The sequence below is a fragment of the Monodelphis domestica genome, chromosome 2, assembly GCF_027887165.1.
Source record: "Monodelphis domestica isolate mMonDom1 chromosome 2, mMonDom1.pri, whole genome shotgun sequence".
In the NCBI taxonomy this organism is placed as follows: Eukaryota; Metazoa; Chordata; class Mammalia; order Didelphimorphia; family Didelphidae; genus Monodelphis; species Monodelphis domestica.
The window spans coordinates 460,353,685-460,372,990 of record NC_077228.1 but is presented as its reverse complement, the minus strand read 5'-3'; the positions used below and the strand labels follow the sequence as shown (position 1 = coordinate 460,372,990).

General features: G+C 33.5%; 1 protein-coding gene across 1 annotated transcript in view; it reads right to left on the bottom strand.

The window, feature by feature from the left end:
* The window catches only part of TLCD4 (TLC domain containing 4), an 89,702-nt gene that overhangs the window by 48,122 nt on the left and 22,274 nt on the right, over positions 1-19,306 (bottom strand). Inside the window, exons 2-4 of the mRNA XM_007485004.3 lie at positions 12,122-12,210; positions 11,322-11,481; positions 1,847-1,936 (exon numbers count right to left, since the gene is read on the bottom strand). Of these exons, the coding sequence (XP_007485066.1) occupies positions 1,847-1,936; positions 11,322-11,470 (239 nt within the window). The 5' untranslated portion in view covers positions 11,471-11,481; positions 12,122-12,210. The remainder of the gene's footprint in view (positions 1-1,846; positions 1,937-11,321; positions 11,482-12,121; positions 12,211-19,306) is intronic.

The following is a 19,306-nucleotide window of genomic DNA, read 5'->3' as shown; positions in this document are numbered from 1 at the left end:
ATACAATACCAGGGTAGCTGTAAGTCTTTGGATTCATCACTGTCCCAAAATCAAATCTATAGAATAGCTACAGTAGTAGAGAGAGATTAAACACTAACAATAATCATTCTGGGTTACTTGGAACTGGCAAATGCTTTAATTTGATTTTAATTTAATTTCTAGGGAGTATCATAGTATGAACTCTCTCAACTATGTCAAATGAACAAATATTAAGTATCTATAGTTATATAGAAAACAGAATCAAGTACTATAATATAGTCTGATTACAAGTTTAATGACCAGCATCTGTTACAAATTAGCCAAAAAAAAAGGTAACTTCTAGATAACTCATTTTACCACTAGATGTCTTTCTACAGATGCTATCACATAGCATACTATTCATCACTATACTTACTATTAAACCAAGTTGTTCCTAACTGCCTTAAAAAGTCTAATTTTTATATGACTAGCATAATGTTGTTTATGCTAAAAAAAAAAATCACAGAGTCAAAAATCTTAGAAGAGTTTGCAAGAAATAATTCAGTTTAGCTCCCTTGTTTCGAAGGTGGATTAGGCAATATTGGTCTCTAAAAAAGTCAGTGACTTTTTTTTTGTTTTTGTTTTTTAATTTTTAAACATTATTTTATTTGGTTGACTTGTTTAAATAGTTTGGAAAGTTGTAGAAGGAAGTCTAGTGGATGTCTTGTTTTTTTTTTTTGGGGGGGGGGGGTGTTTAACCCTTACCTTCCATCTTGGAATCAATACCGTGTATTGGCTCCAAGGCAGAAGAATGGTAAGGGCTAGGCAATGGGGGTTAAGTGACTTGCCCAGGGTCACACAGCTGGGAAGTGTCTGAGGCCAGATTTGAACCTAGGACCTCCGTCTCTAGGCCTGGCTCTCAATACACTGAGCTAACTAGTTGCCCCCAAGGATGTCTTGTTTCTTGAGTGAAATGCTCCTATTCTAATGCCTCTCAGTCTTACTGAATTAAATGACTCATAAAAAGAAATAAAATTTTAGCCTGAGTTTACTACTGGAATGAAGGATCAGTGATTTTTGTTAGTATCAGAAACTTATGGAATAAGAATAGTTTGTCTAACTTTTCCATGTGTCTCTGTAAAAAATTTTCCATCATGTCTATGAAGTTAAATACTTTAAGAAAAAATGCAAAAAAAAATTTTGTATGTCACCAATACTGATATCTTTAACTTGGAAAATAAGTGCTAGAAATTTACCTGAAGCACACAGAGAAGTTAAATGAATTGTCTAGTGTTAGAGGTATAAGAAGTATGAAAGGCAAGATTTGAACCCAAAGTCAAAAATTTCCACTATCTACTTGGAACACACTCACTACTAGAATAGTATTTACAAGTTTCAAAAGTGAAAACCTAATGGAAATATTGCTACCTTTGACTATATTAGTATTTTATTCAAGCTCAAATTTCCACATAATAGATAGAATGCTAAATCTTGCAATCAGGAAGAGCTGAGGTGAGTTTAAGTCCCACCTCTAACACCTAGCAGCTGAGTGATCTTGGACAAGTCACAACCTCTAAGTACTCTAAAGGCAACTCCTGAAAGACCTACGCATACAGAAAAGGTACCAATAGTAAGTATAAAAGTAGACTACATTATTTATTTTTAAATCCATGATCTCATCATTTTTATGAAAGAGAGTAAACACTGCCACAGACATTTTGGCTACTTGTACATTCTCCTAAACAACTGAACCATGAATTCTTGTTTATATAAAAATAAACTCTATCTTTTCAAGATAAGTAGGAAATAATCTTACAAATAAAGCATTCTTTTCAAAAGCATAATAAATAAAATCAAAACATTTGGGGAAATAAACATAATATCTTACCAAAGGGGATCAGCTATAGTAGCCTCATCAAAAAATAAAATATATAGGCATAAAAAACCAACCAGCAAGGAATGGAATGTGGATACTATCCTGGAACAAGAAAAAATATATTCAACATTATTTCAGACTCAAATGCATTCTTACCTCATTTAGGCATTTGAAATATTCTTAGGTAATTATGATTAGAAGTATAAGAAGTGAATGGAATGGTAATAGCCCTGTCCTTGGAATCAGGAGAGACTGAGTTCAAACTCTGCTGTGACCATGGGCAAATTAGTTAACCTCTCTGAGACACATTTTCTTGGTCTGTAAAAGGAGGATAAATAATACCTGCTGTTTTACCTCAAAGAATTATAATGAGGAATGATATAATTTAAACATTTTCTAAACCTTAAAGTGTTACATGTTTGCTATTTTGAGGACTTTAGCAGAGAACTACAACATTCAAATTATCAATATTTTCTAAACATTGCCAATACTAACCATGATTCTCCCTTTAGTTAAAAAAAAAACAAACACAAACTACTTAAAAATCAGGATATGCTTGTTCACAAGTTATATAACATATTCTGTCAATTGCAATCATTCTTCAGGGTAGTTTTGCTCACATATTTCAATAGATCTATGATCAATCAATTAATGTGGGTACTCTCTCCAAAGATGGAGATTGCCAACCATTCATGCCCTCTCATTCTGCCCAACTCTTTTCCATGTCCTTTGATAACTCCTCCATGGAGAGGGAAAGGGGCTAAAGTGCTTGTAGAACTTCTTGTTTAATTTTCAAGACAGCCATGGACATATATATCATTATCTCTATTTTATAGAAGAGTAAATAAAGGGTCAAGAGAGGATAAGTGACTTGCCCATTGTCATGTGGAAGTGCTAATACCAGAACCCAGGTCTTCTGACTTCTCTGCTAGTATTCTTTCTAAATACACTGTTATCAGACACTGAAAACTGGTAAAAAAATTCAATTTGAAAATTGGTCTTTGTCAGAATGCACTAGGGAACCTGATCACAATATTGCCATTCTTACCAATGAAATGTTTGCAGAAGATTTAGAACACGTTATTTTGATCTATGTTTGATCTATCTAACTTTGATCTATGTAAAAAATCAAATTTGGAAGGAAATACATAAAAAGTAAACTAAAGGTACTGACTAGTTATGACTAGGTTTCTGTTTACAAAGAAGGTCTAAAGTTTTGGAGAAAATTTAATTCAACTTCAATCAATATTTATTAAGCAGCTACTATGTCCTTGCCAGGCACTGTATTATTTCTCTTCTCAGGAGAAATGTAAAAAAGATTCTAGTAAATTATACCTGACTAACTGACAAAATGGATATAATTTCATTAATATGTAGGTAAATATACCTATACATCTGTACATGTGTGGACAAGTCATACATTTGTATGTGTAGCTTATGAATATATACATTTATATAAAATTATATTTATACTTGCATATACATAAAATCACATTTATCTATAACCCCTGTCCTATAAACTTTTATATTATATATATTTACCATTACCATTTAGCTAACAATTGTGGATCTTTAAATATCTTGACTTTAAAATTATTTTTAAAAATAGTTCACAAGCTTTAATACCTTTTACAGGAATAAAGAGATAGAAAAGAGGAAGAGCATTATCTTGAGTTTGCCAAAAGAGGAAGAATGAAAGCATAACCTTAAGTTTGCTCAAGTCCAAAGCACTTTTTCCCCTTTAATATCAAATAGCATCCTTTCAAAAGGATTAAAATACAATCACCAACATGTAGCTCAATATAACAAAATAACATAACAAAACAAACTTGGGATATAATTTTAAATACCATCAAGTTCCTCATTGTTTAAAAGAATACTGCAGTAAATCTTTATGTTAAGTGAAAAGTCTTTACATAATCCTATATCCTCCTCCATTCTCTCAAAAAGACATCCCTTGTAGACTCTGAATGAACATCTTAGTGCAAATACCAACAATATGGAAATGGATTCTGGTCAAGGACACATTTAATACCCATTGGAATTGTGCATTGGCTACAGGAAGGAAGGGGAGACGGGAGGGGAGGGAGGAATAGAAAATTATTTTTGTAACCAGGGAATGATGTTTGAAATTAACCAAATTAAAAAAAAATTAAATTAGAAAAAAACTTATGTGTAGATTTGATATTGGAATAAAATAAAGATAATTTTTTAAAAAAAAGATATCCCTTATGACAAAGATTTCTTTTAGAAAAGAGGAAAAGAAAAATTGAAAAACAAAATTGATCAATACCTCAAAAAAAAATTTTTTTTAAGCCTGACAACACATGCAATGTTCCATACCCGAGGCCCCTCACTTGTGCAAAAGCATGGGGATGGGGGAAGAGTATCTTCCCATAGTTCTTTGTTGGGGGCCAAACTTTTCATTGTAATTTTGTGACATTCATTTTTTATTGTTCTGTGGTTGTTGGTTGTTCTTTCCCCTTATATTGTCGTAGTCATTAGGTATAATGGGTTTTTTGGGCTCCACTTTCTTGACTTTCCATTATTTCATTTCAGTGTTTCCATTCTTCTCTGGTATTCAACATATTTATTATTTCTTATAGCAGTACCTTAGTGCACCACAATTTGTTTACTCATTCCCTAACTGATAGCCATCTGCTTTGCTTCCAGGTTTTTGTTACCACAGGAAAAATGCTGCTATAAATATGGTGCTATGTATGGAGACAGTGGAATCTCTGGGTCAAAGGCTATAAATAATTGTAATCATTTTATATTTTCATAATTTCAAATTTCTTTCCCAAAAGTTGTACTAACATAGGCTATGCAACAATGCAGTACTAAACCTGTCTTTGTACAATTCTTGCAATTGGGAATTAACTATTCCCATATTTTGTATTCCTTTCCCATTTCCTGGTTGTGAGGTAAGACTTCAAGGTTGTTCTGATTGTTCTCTTATTACTAGAGACCTTTAGTATTTTTTCATATTTTTTCGTTTGTTCATAGTTTACAGTTCATTTGAGAATTTTTGTTCATGTACTTTGAACTACTCATCTACTTGGGATATTATCACTTCTTTTCTCTTTAATTTCACATTCAGATATTTTGTCCACGACTTGGAAGAAATAGTAAAGATAAATGTGGATGTCTCATGTTAGAATGGCAGTGACCACAATTCTACTGGGTTGAATATATCACTGTCTTTCCTTTGAGAATACCTCCCATTTCCATACAGTGTACAAAGTTTGTATATAAATAGTCATTTTCAATTTGTTTCCTCAGTTAGAATGTGAGTTCTTTGAGGACAGAAACAGTATTTTTGCCTGTGTCCATCTCTTAGTGCAAAACCTGAAACATACTAAGTACTTAATAGTTGATTAATGAACTACAGTTGGTTTATACAACTAAAAAAGTACAAGAAGCATATGGCCAAATTACTTAAGAAACTACCAGTACATACATTTTCTATCAGTCTAATTCTACTATGGTGTGTACTGACTTCTTCTAAGTTGGGAAGAATTGTAAAAATCTCAAAACAGGAAAAAAAGGATATTAAATAACTTTAACATATCAGAGAAATGGTAAGCAAAAAAAAGGGAGAAAATTAATTAGAAGAAAGTAAGATACAGTTTGGGAATGTAAAACAAGTAAAAAAAACTTGTTTTATTTTTCATTTTCTTTTTTGTCAATTAACACTAAATCCCACTGAACAATGGGAGCAAATACTGTTTTATTATTATTAATATTAATTATCATACATTACAAAATGTATCCTGAAATACGGTTTGTAATTTATCATTACAGATTCCTTTAGAAACATCTTTGTGAAGTGTCACTGTTTACTTTATAAGCAAAATGACTTCCTGGCATGCAAAAAAATCAAATACCTTTTTGTTGAGAAAGAATAATAAAATACACATTAATATGAAATGTTTTTTACTTTTAAACTTTTTTTAGCATACTAAATTGGTGTTTGTAAAATTTTTTAAAAGAAATAGTCATTTTAGAATGGCAGTTTAGAAGTTAGAGGTTTAATCATTTTTAGGTAGTTCATTTATTAACAACTAAAATTACATAACCTAAAACAAGGCAAAAGCAACAATTTAATTAGAGGACCAATAGATTAAAAAAAAATGATGAGTAATTCAGCACAACAAGATTCTCCATGCTGAGTATATCCATCTGGCTAATGCTGGATCTAACTGAATAAAGGAAAAAAGAAATAAATTACAATACTATGGCAAATAATATCTATAATTCCTATTTTTCACATAAAGATAATAAGTAAGCTTAATGGACTCAATTCCAACAATAACTATTCAAATGAACATTTTCTGGTGGGGATTTTTCTATGCCTTCCTAGGTGACTCAGACCATCTAAGATTCACAGACTATTTCGCCTGTCTCTGATTTCAAGGAAGCAGCTGCATGTGTTAAGTTAATTTATTCTCTCCACGCTCTCTAAGTTAGTGAGGAAAATTGCTGCAATGGACAAATGACAAACTCTGTGGATTTCAGGGGGCAATAATCACCACCAACTTGGAGCTAGCATTACAGAGACACTCAGCTTCTCCTTAAAGATTTCCTGGTAGGCCTGTCATTTCTATAGGACCAAAAGCTGACTCTATCTGGGGTCTGAGAATGAACCTGTCTCAGCAGGGTAATGAATATGTTGACCATGGCAGATCCTGAAGACCATCTACTTACTTAGAGAAGGGTTTTTGATCTATCTTCCTGGGGGGAATATCCTGAATTCTTAATGCATTTTTTATTTATCATGACACCTTACCTGAGACTCTGATTTCCCCAATAAGAATTCCCTGTACTTTAGGAATGGTGATTGGTAAGTGACTGCTGCTTTTACCTTGTGTTAAATTATATAATATTAGTTACTAATATACAGAATATCCAGAAATCATTAAATCTCTCAATCTAGAGACTATAGGAATGTAATGCTACTTTCCCCTTCCCATTCCAAGTATTTTTCCATTTTGTACTTAATTTTTCATTTTGCATCTCTGAAAACTCCATTTTGGGGTATATACACCCTAGAAGAAAGAATGCTGAACTTGGAGTAAGGTGGAACCTTGATACTAGATGTGTGACCATGAATAAATAGCTTAACTCCTGAGACCTCAGTTTTCCTCATCACAAAATGGGGATTATAATACCTAGAGAACATTTTGTGAGCATCATAGGAGATAATGTACATAAAAGTGTTTTGTAAAATGTTATTAAATAACAATAATTATAATTACTTCTGTCTCTAAGAAAAGAAATGAAGGGCTATGGGTAAGGTGTCAGAGATACAAAAAATCTTTTGAAAATTAGAAATGTGAGTTATCATTAAGCACAGGAAAGAATGGTCAAAAACATTAGTAAAAAGAAAAATGCCAATTAAACTATCTCTGAGGCTTTATCTCATATACAGGCTAAATTGACAAAAAACGAAAATAGAAACAAACTAATACTTTCTCAGTGGGGTTGTGAGGTAAACCAACCATTCTGGGAAACGAATGGGAATCATAATTTGAAAAGACACTAAATGATACACACATCTAGGCATCTGCCTAAGCAAGTCAAGGACAGAGTTCCCACAGATACAAAAATACAGCAGCCCAATTTTGTAGTAGCAAAAAACTAGAAGAAAAGTGGGTACCCACTGACTATTAAAATGACTTAAATTATGGTATATGAATGAAATTAAATACGATGCCATATGAAATCACAACTAAAAAATTCAGAAAAAACTTGGGAAGAACTGCATTAAACTGATACAGATGAAACAAAATCAGGAAAACATTTCTCCCAATTTTAAGACTGCAGTGACTTTTCCGTGTCTCTAGGACAAAATGCTGTCAATCCAGCATTTAATGCCTTCTATAGGCTTACTTCGACCTATCTATTGTAATAGATACCACTATTAGGAGATTTATGGTAGTAGGGCAGTAACACCAGGAAGCAAGCTGGAGGAAAGATTGGATCTTGCACTCTCCCACACACACACACCACTTCTTGTTCCCCTCTCAATTGATTTGAGTGCTCTTCTCAGAAATGGTAAGGTTGAAGATTTCTTTTAAAAACTAATCCTTACCCTCAAATCTTCAAAACTAAGAGATCTTTTATTCTTTTAAACAGAGGAGATAAGGAGAGGGGGGGGGGAGAGAGAGGAAAATAGGTTTCCCTAACTTCCTATATTTTCCTGTTGATTGGAGATTTCACAATGTGTTCAATTCAGGAAATAAAGTTAAATTTCTCTAAAAGGAGATGTTGACAGCAAAGGCTGACAGTTTCTTCTGAGCTAAGCTCCAAAGTCTTCTTAGTACTCAGTTATATAAATAATCAAATGATCAAGAGAGTGAGTCTGGCTTCCACCTTCCTCCCAATAGTCAGAGAAGAAGTGAGATTCAAAACAGCTCAAGCTGCCCAACTGCTTCCTTTAAGATTCCATGGAACTGTGACTCCATCTCAGTTGATTGGCAGTTCCCAAAGTTCCAAGTTCTTGCTTTTTCTGCTGATCCATCTTGTATTTCCATTTCTTCCATTACACTATTCACAATTGTATTTCTGATTACTTCTCTTTTTGAAGTCTACATTTCTCCATATTGGAATACCATTCCCCTGCACTCTGTTCCACCTACCATATCCCTCCATTCAAACAAGAACCTTTCTGCAAGGCTGGAATGAAATTCCTCTCATCTCTGCCTGTAAGAACCCTAGTCTGCTTTTTACATTCATATCAGCAATAACTTCATAGGTTCCTTCCAGTTATTAGGGTGCTAATTCCTTCCACAATCAGTTCAAACACCCACTTCTTCCAGAAGTCTTTCTTAATTTATCCAGTTATTAGTACCCTCCCATCTCTGTTTATTTTGTATATATCCTTTATGTCCTAATATGTAAATATTATATTTCCTTGGAATGTAAGCTTCTTGAGGGTAAGAACTGTTTCAATTTTATATGAATATCTTCAGGGCCAAGCACTGTACCTGGCCCAAAGCAGATATTTAATAAATGACTGATGATCAATTGATTTTACAGAATGACTTCAATTACTTAAAGGATAAACACCACTGAATACTCGAGCAATGTAGTGACCAAGCATTAATTTTCCAAATCCAGTGGTGGAATGTTTCTTGCCTCTCATAAAAGGAGTAAGAAGGTATAGGTGCTGACGAGACATATATTTTTAGACAAAGCCAATGTGTTTATTTAATTTGCTTGCTGAAGCTGTCTGTTACAAAAGAAAATCCTCTAGCAAGAAGAAAAGTCATTGGAACACAATGAAGGAAAAGAACAAGCAAAGGGAGGAAAGAGCAGCAACAAGAGGGGGAAAAGGAGGAGACAACCACTGAAAAATATAAATAAAACTTTGGGGGGGGATGTAGTGAGAGAAGAGGGCCATACACCCCTTTTATGAGCAGGGAGAAGGAATATTTTTTGGTCCAAGCATCATGTGATTTCAATAGTATAGGGAGCTCCTTGCCCTTCAAACTTCTTTTGGATATACTTAAGTAATAGTAAGTATTAGTTATACAGGCTTACTAGTATTAGCCTCTTTCCAGACTAAGCTCAATGAATCAACATTTATTAGACACAGATGTCAAGCATTAACTGTGCTAGGCACTCAACATGCAAAGCCAAAAAACCAACAGTCCAACATCTTATGCCCTCAAGGAGATTACATCCTATTGCTCAAGGGAAGATGACAACACCTGCATATATAGTAAGAATATATGAAAACATCTGTAAGGACTGTGTAGGAGATGAAGCACTAGCAGCTGGAATCCAGGGAGGGTGGAACCAGGAAAAGCCTTGTAGAATGTTGCATTTGAGCTCAGCTTTGGGGAAACTTGGAAGTCTGGGTGGTCTTCGTGAAAAGAAAATACATTCTATGCACAGAACTAAAAAAAACCCAACAACCCTCCCTTACTTAAAATTTCCATCTTTCCTTCCCCCTAAAAATGGCCCTTAAAGGGAAAGCTTACTAAATATTTGTTCCCAATAACATTTAACACTTTTAATCCAGCACTTAGCATAGCACCTGGTACATAGTAGGTGCCAAATGTTTGCTGACTTGAAGATTTAAAAGAGTGTTCCTCATAACTGCTTGAGGCAGATGGTATATGTAATATTATCACAAGCTACATGAACACAATAGAAGCTCAGAGAAATCAAGTTATCCTGACCAAAGTAACAACCATCAATCACTTTATTAAGAATAAAAACAATATGTATATACCACATTCAAGGGCAAAAAGTGGGTATACAAGGGAGGGTCTATTCAACTTAACCATGCTTTTGACAGAAAAAAATTCAGAATTTAACTAGAAAAATTTCACTAGGAAAAAAAAATCACAACAATATTTTAATTGATTTGGTTTTTTGATTTCTTAATGTCTACTGAGAACGCTCTGTGAAATCATCAGTTTTGTTTTCTCCTGGGTTATAACTCAATATTTTTATTTGCATATGAAATTTTATTTCATACATACTTATTCAATATTGGATCTGATGTTTTTATTTAAAAATCTCTTGAAAATGTCAACATTGCTCAGTAGTCAATTTTAAGAAACTTACACTTTCCTTTTTTTTTTGCTGGGGGTGGGTGGAGAGGAGTAAGTGGTGAGGAGAGTAAGAGAAACAATATTTTCATTCTATAATTCTATGCATAAAAAATATTAAAACTCTAACTTGCAATTCTGGAAGAAAGTTACTTCTGCCTTTAGTTGTTGCTCAACCATACACAGGACTTATCCAATATACATAATATGTATGAAATGCCAAAATCAACTTTTTTAAAGGTATGTATTTTTCACAGTATGAGCAAAAGCAGTTGTAATGAAAGATAATGAGTGCAGAAATTCTTGATCCCTGATTAGAGTAAAGATGAAAGCTTCAGCTCAAATATTTGACTATTCCCTAAGAAAAACTTGGGCTTTTAGCAAATGTCCTTTGAACTTAAAATCACATGGTAATTTTCTGCTGTTCCCCATCTAAAAAAAAGGAGTTTCAGAAATAATTTTTTCATAAGTATTACTTTTATCTAAGTAATACAAAAATGTGTAATATTTCTACAGTTATCATAGGCTAAAACTGAAGGTACAAAAAGAAAAGAATGTGTGAAAAGCAGTTAAGTGCCCATTCTGTTCAAAATATTATATTAAATTGAGATCCTTTAACACTATATTTTATGAGAAATGAGGCAGTCAAACCAAAACTCACTAAATATTAAGATTATGTTTTTTTCTTACATGCCTTTCAATGAATAATACATTTTTCATATGATATATATAATTTACCATCTCCTTCCTTTTCATCAATATTAATTCATTTTGTTTTGTGGAAAGTATCTAAGGTAATATGATCAAAAACTAATTTAATTTAATGCAAATATAATAAAATCTAAATTGAGTAAATTTTAGAATAATATTTTGGTTTTAAGTGAAATTATGACTCGTACAGTATTTATTTTTAGAAACTTTACCTTGAGTTCCATTCGATCTTCTTTTGGGTGCTTAGTTTGTTAAAACCTGAGGTTACTTGTGCTGAAAACCAAGGACTTACAACATGGAAAAGAAGTTGAAACATGAGAAAACTGGTAAAAACAATGCCAATAATACTGTAAGAATCCATGTTTCTTCAACCTGTTAAGAGAAACAGTGAACAATCACTCCTGTGAACTGTTTCTAGAACTGAAATAACTTTAAGTATGTAAAGTATAGTTTCTGGTTTTATGCTTAGAAATAATTTTAAATAATTTAGCACAAGAATGAAACATAAAAAAGTTATTAGATGTTTAAGGAATTTGGCTGTTTTTCTTAAAAATCAACTAGCAATTCTGTCAGGTCTTATATATACATTTCTATTAGTAAAGTTTAAAAAATTATTTTCAAAAGAATATTTAAATAAGGATTTTTAACATTAATTAAAACACTAGGGGCCAATTTCAATATAGTGAAATAAAAATGATCTAATTTTATTTTTTAAATTGCTATGATACAACTGCCTGACAACGGCAGTTGAGGGGACATGACAGAGGAGAGACTCTAAACGAACACTCTAATGCAAATAACTAACAACATGGCAATGGGTTCGAATCAAGAACACATGTGATACCCAGTGGAATCACGTGTCGGCTATGGGGGGTGGGGGGGGAAAGAAAATGATCTTTGTCTTTAATGAATAATGCTTGGAAATGATCAAATAAAATATTATAAAATTTAAAAAAAATAAAAAGCACAGGAAAAGAAAAGAAAAAAAATTGCTATGATAATAAAAACTCACCCACTATAATTGCAGTAATCCTTTGAGCACTTTTTTGACTTCTCAATTCATACACCCACATTAGAACAGAAATTTACCTTTACCTACAGCTGTAAACCAAAAATAGAGATTAAACAAGAAAAATAAACATTTTAATTTAAACATTAAAAAAAATTCTTAACAGAATGAAACATGTTAAATATTAAACACTTGAGATTAAAAATCTTCATTATGTTTAATTCTAAAATTATTTATCATGCTGAAAGTGGTACCTACAGTAATATAATGGAATGCCTAAAAAGAGCATTCTTCCATGTAATTTGCTCTCAAAAATGACAAAAATTATTTCAGATGATAAAAATTAGGTCAGAAAATAATATTACATATCAACACATACATTTTAAAATATTTCTGCATGAAATTAAATTAATTTCACTCCTAAAAACTTTTAATAAGATTCAGACCAAAGAATGGAATGAAGCACAGATTTCATACCCAGCAGAAACAGTAGTTTTAGAGCTCTCTTTGATAAAACTGAACCCAGATGAAAAGATAATTAATGCAAATTTCCAAATGCCTAAGATGAAAAAATAAAGTTAAAGTCATCTCTTAAAGGCAATTCTTCAGTGAAAATAAGCCATAAAATAATTTGGCAACAATATAACTTTATCCCCTTCTTCTAGAATGCCATAATGAAAATCTGTTTTCCATAGAATCTCATACAATTGTTTTCCTGTATGTGTAATTCTTTCTTTTTACATTTAAAAAAAAAGATATTAAAATCCTTTGCAGTGAGTCCACTAAGTTTATTGCTTATTTTTGCTGAAACTTACTGTGTTGTATTATTATGTTTCATTCTGGTTTAAAACTTTTGAAAAATACATACTAAAAAGATATTTTAAAGCAGATACCTTGTAACATTAGCTACTGTAGGAACTATTTATTTTGCTTTCTAACAAAAGACAAGTGTCTTTCATTGAGAACTTTTCCTTTCTAAAACACAACACTGTCTATTATACCACATGACATTTTGTATTTTTAAAAGATTTATATATAATTTTTTTAACTATGTGTAACCATTAATACTATTTGACTCTCATCTGGGAAGTGTCGTTAGTATGCACAAGAACTTCATTTGTTCAAGTTGTAGCTCTATTAATAGCCTAAAACAGTGAAGATTAAGACTGGCAAAGATGACAAAAAATGGAAATAATCAATATAAGAAAGGATTCAGGACAATAGACACAAATGCAGTTGGGGGTGTTGTGAATAAACAGGTCCAGTTATTCAGGAAAACAATTTAGAATTATGGTTTGTTTTTTTTTAATGACTAAAATGTCCATATCCTCTGACCCAGAAATTCCACTCACACCAATGTCCAAGTCTCAAAAGGTCATCAAAAAAAGAAAAAAAGGTTCAATAGATTAAAAAGTATTCATAGCATTACTTTGTGTGTTGAAAAGAATGATAGAAAGCATTTACATATTGCCTTAATGTTTGCAAAAATGCTTTACACATAGGACCTCATTTGATTCTCACAACAACCCTAGGTCATAAGTCCTATTATTATTCACATTTTAGAGATGGTCACTCAGTTAAGTAAGTATCTGAGACAAGATGTGAACTCAGATCTTCCTCCCTCCAAATTCATCTCTCTGGCCTTGCTGCCTCCAAGAACTAGAACAAAGAGGTCTCCACTGATTGAGAAATGACTAAACAAATGTGGTACATGAAATACAGTGGGATATTATTGTGAAGTATGGAATGAAAAACATGAAGAATTCAAGAAGTCTGGAAAGACAGATGCTTTAGCAGTAATGACAAACTGAAGAGCATCCAAATTTCCTGTTAAGAAAGGATAAGATGCTCCAGACAAGATGGTGGAAGAGGAGAAGTAATGTAGCCCAGGCCCACACTCTCTACAAGTACTTCAACAATAGTTTTAAAAGGGCACTAGACAAACAAACTATTAGGAGAAAGGAGGGCATATCACCTGTTGGTTCATAGGCCCAAATTTGATCTAAAGGGATTGTGACCAGAGTAGGAACTATGGAAAAAAGGTTGTCTGAGATGGCAGACTCCACATCCAGAGCTCTCAGCAGGTCCAGTAGTGAAGGGACACCCAGAGTTGATGAGGGACTCAGGGTAGAGGGCTAGGAGCTGAAGATTCTTCAAAATGCCATAGAATGGGGTCTCCCCAAGAAAAGTCAAGAATGTGATCTCCGAATGCAACAGCCTGAGACATGCTACAATCATCTCGAACCCAGTACAATGTCTTAGACTCCTCTGCAACCAGGTTGGCAAGCAACACCCATTGTTGCTAGCAGATAGCTAAAAGTATGACTAAACAAACAAAAAAGATAAAGACCTATTATAAGTCCAGAGATGCCCAAAACACAAATACAGATGAGGAATAATTCCAAAATTTTCTTCTTGTTCAGTTGTGTCTGATTCTTTGTGACTCCAGGAATCATAGCAAGTCCTTCTACTCTCTGGTAAGATATCCAACTAAGCAAAGTTATTCCAGACATTTGAGGATGAAAAGATGGGATTACAAACAGTAGAAGAATGGGAAAAGATCTATAAAAATAACTTCCATTAATTGCTTTTTTTTCATTGAGGATTATGAAATCACCACACTTGAACCAACACAAGTTCCTGAGATATTTAAAGAGGAGATAAGAATAGTACTAAGAAAAGGGAAAGCTAGCACACTGGTTTGAGGATTATTCAGGTATCAGAAGAAGAACAAAAGACATCAAATAAAATCTAGGAGCTTATTAATACCCTCCCAAAAAGTGAGAAAACATCATCAGTTACACCAGCCTACATGCCTATTCTCCTATCTCTGTGAGAATCATCTATATACATCAATTGAGAATTTATTAATAAGGAATAAATAGGCTTTTACCACTGACATTCAACATTGGCCAACATATTTACCATCTCACAATTAATTCTTGAGATGAAGAGAATAAATATCTCTAAAATACAAGACATACTTTTTTTTGTACAAGGCAAATATGGGCATTTGTTTTGCCTGAGTATGTCTGTTATAAATGTCTTGTTTTTCTTTTTTTTTCCTTTGGAGGGATTAAGAGAGAAAATAAATGCCTGCTAATTGAAAACAATGTTTTGTTTTTTTTAACTTAGAAAGAATACAAGATCTCATATTGTCTATTGTCTTTTGATTATGAAAAGGCATTTGGTTCAGTAAAATAAAACACTGTCTTCTAGGCTCTTTCACATGAAGGAATCTCCAACCCAATCAAGATCACTGGGGATTATTTGGAAGATATAACAAAAATCCCCCTTTCTCCAATGATCTGCCAATAATAAACTCCAGGTGAGGGACAAAGTAGGAAGATACAAGCTTGTCAAAATAGTTCTCACAGTAGTAAGAGAGGATTCAGGGTCAAGTGCAGATTGAGGAGAGATTTTCAGTAGATGCTGACTCCTTCAGATGTTCTTGTTTGCAAAAGATCTTGTGTCTATTATATCAAGCCCCAAAAATATCTGTAATCACTCCACCGCGTTTAACCTATTCATCCATATAGGTAAGACCAATTAAATGAAGAATTATAATACACAATAAGAGTTTCACAGACTGTACAGCTGAACAGCGGGCTTGACCCAGAATTAAAAAAGATGACAGAAGTCTAGGTTGCTTTCAGAACATTGCAAAAATTTTTTCCTGTATCCATGTTTCCCATAAAATCAAAGATCCATCTTTTCAATACTAACATTTTACTGATGTCCACATATAGGAGAGAGACATGGAATGCTACTGACTCAATGACTAGATATGAATATCATAGAAAGCAAAGCAAAGTACATAGCAAGCATCAGTAAGATACCACAATCAGTGAATAACTCCAAATAACAGGCATAAAGAATGTCATCAAAGATCTTTTTGAGTATTTTGCAGATTTGGATATGTCTCTAGGGCTTCCAGTTTGAAATATCTAGTATGTAATATAGAACAGAAGTTTGTTCAGTTAAGAGTCTGGGAAACTAGAGATATAGACCTTAGAGAACAGATTTAGAGATATCTATATAGAGACATACAGACCATCTGCATAAAGATATTAATTAAATCCATTGAGACTGATAAGGCCACCAGGAAGAAAAAAAAAGAGTGAGAGAAAAGAAAAAAAATGACCCAGAACAGAACCTTGGGTAACACTCTTAGAGGGTAGGATAAGAAAATAATTCAGTAAAGGAGACTTGAGAAGGAACAGTCATGCAGGTAAGAGAAACAAAACAGGGCAATGTCAGTATCAAAAGAGAAGAGGATTTATCAATAGGACTGTATGCTGCATCAAGGTCAAGAAGATATGGATTAGGAAAGACCATTAACTAAGATGGCAATTAAGAGATCATAGGTGACTGGAGAAAAGTTTTATTTAAGTGATGAAGTAAGAAACTATAATTCAAAGGGTTGAAAAATAAGAGTGAAGAGAAGGGGAAGGAACTAGTGATGTGCTCAGAGGTAGGAGAATGCAGGACAACACTGGTGAAAGGTTAATAGGGTAGAATAAACAGGGAATAATGTAAAATAAGGCTGGAGCCACCTGGTGGAGACATTAAAAGGTTAGGCTAAGAAATAAAGTTCTAGGTAATAAGAAATAGCTAGCTAGTATCTCTCAGCAGGGCAATGAATGTGTTTGTACTTTTAGGAAGATTATTTTGGCAAATGTTTAAAAACAGAGTTTGGAAAAGGTGCTGTAAGAAGTGGGAACTAGTTAAGAAGTTTCAGGAAACCTTTCTCTTCTAAAAATGATTTTATTTCTCTGAAATTTTAAAGTACTTTGTACTTTACGAGCACCTGTCACATTCTGTTTTTGCAATCTAGTTGTTTGCACACCCTGCTATAACTCCTGCTAGTCTGAAAGTTCTATGAGAACAGGGAATTGTCATCATCACTGTAATTTCCACAACTCCCAGCAAAGCATTTTACATGTAATAGATGATCCCAAAAGCCTACTGAAATAAATTGAGTAACTGATTGGTATTCTACTGGCAGAGGCCCTAACATACATTTTTTTTTCTCTTTACCCCCCAACAAAAGTTAAGCATCTGGAAATGTCAATGAAATGAACCTCTCCTTTAAATTCATCATGCCCTAACTTCAGGAATGAATGGAGAAACCATGTCCTCCTTGAAGGAGAGGGGGCAGTTTTCTATTTTTTTGTTTTTGTATCCCTAAGTACATAAAGCACAATGCCTTCCATATAGTATAATGCTTAATAAATGTTTGTTGAACAAACTAGAGGAGATCTAGCATAAATGATCTTTAGGGTGAAACCTGTTATGAATCTCTTTAAGATCAGGGTCCTTAACCTAGGGCCCATTAGCTTTTTAAAATATTTTGATAATGGTATTTTAATATACAACAATTGGTTCCTTTTGTAGACTTTAGTATTTCGTTTTTATGCATTTAAAAACATTATTCTGCGAAGGGGTTCATAGGCTTCATCAGACTATGAAATTGATCTGTAACTCAAAAAAGGGTAAGAACCTCTGCTTTCAGACAACTTATCCTCATACAGAAACAATTTCCTCCTAATTGTATTTCTGCTATTTGGATTTTTACATAGATGTCATATACTTCTAGTTATTTATATGAGGGCTCATAAAATTTAAATACAGAAATTTATTCCTCAACAAAAATTAGATGAGAAGTTAAATAGTATGTGCTAGATTTAAGAGTCAGAAGAGACATGGGATCAAATTCTTCCTCTAAAACTATGAGTAAATCATTTCGCCTCTCTACACCTCAATCTCCTCATCTGTAAAATGGCAAAAGACCTCAAGAATTTACCTCAAAAGAATGTTGGAAAGATCAAAAGGGCTAAATGTTTAAAACTTGCAATCTTGATATAAGTATTTAAAACTCAATTATTAATAGTATAAGATAGCATATGATATAAAATAGTATACTAGCTCCTTTTTTACCTTTTAAATATTTGTGTATACACATGCACAAACATACCTCATGTATTGGGTAAATTATCATAAAGAAGAGGTCTATGAGATTAAAAGAAGAATGCTCTTCATGGAAAACATTCCATCCCTAAATATTGACTTTGGAGTCAGAGGACTTCAAATCTTCCCCCTAGCAATCCCTGTGTCTTGGTCAAGTTACTTAACAACCCTGGGCCTTAGTTTCCTCATCTATAAAACAAGAGGTTGAACTAGATGGTCTCAGAGGTTTCTTCCAACTTTTTAGTCTATGATTCTTCTCTTGCAATGCCCTACCCCGCCTCTAGCCAGAAGGATCACAGGGCAAGAGTCTCCCTACTCTACCTCCCTACTCTAATTCATCTTATACTCAGCTGTTAAACTGATCTTCCTAGAGTGTCCCTGTCACCACCCTCTCCAATTAAATAAATTCCACTGGCTCTCTACCACCCCAAGATCAAATATAATAAAATCTGTCCGACTTTTAAAACTCTTTATAAACTGGCCCTTTCCTATCTTTCCTGTCTTCTTACAACTTATTCCACCCAAAATACTCTGAGATCCATTGAAACTGATTTCCTAGCTATTTCTTGAACAGCACCTGCTTTCTCCCAACTGGGCTTTTTTTTTTTAATGTAGAGTGTAAATCTTTATTATTATGTAGATCAAGCAAAAGTTTGGTAGGATTGTAATCTCATTGGTCATGGACAATGTGTCTCCTATAATGCAGTCTGGGCATTTTCAGTGATTGTCCCCCATGCCTCTTCCTCTTCCTCTCCATCTCCTGATTTCTTTGAAGTCCCAGCTAAAATTCCACCTTCCACAAGATGATCCAAATTTCCAGATACCAAGTATGACTTCTCTTTGTGATGACCCCCAATTTACTTTGTATACATTTTGTTTGTACATAGTTTTATGTATATTGTTTCCCCCATTAGACAGTGAGCTCCATGAGAGCAGGAACCCTCCTTTCTTTGTATCAATCCCCAAAGCTTAGCATGATGGGTGGCATGCAGTAGGCATGTGTCTACTTAATGCATGTCCTAATCTGCCTGCCACCCACTACTACCCTATGGTTAGAAAACTCCTACTGACATACTCCCCCCTTCCCTGCATTAATCACCAGCTACCCAGAAATAAATTGTTCTCACCCCACAATTCCCACTGTCTCATACCAATCTCCTTAAACTTATCTATGCCATGATCTAAATCTTCCCACCCATTCTACTCTGCCTGCTCTAA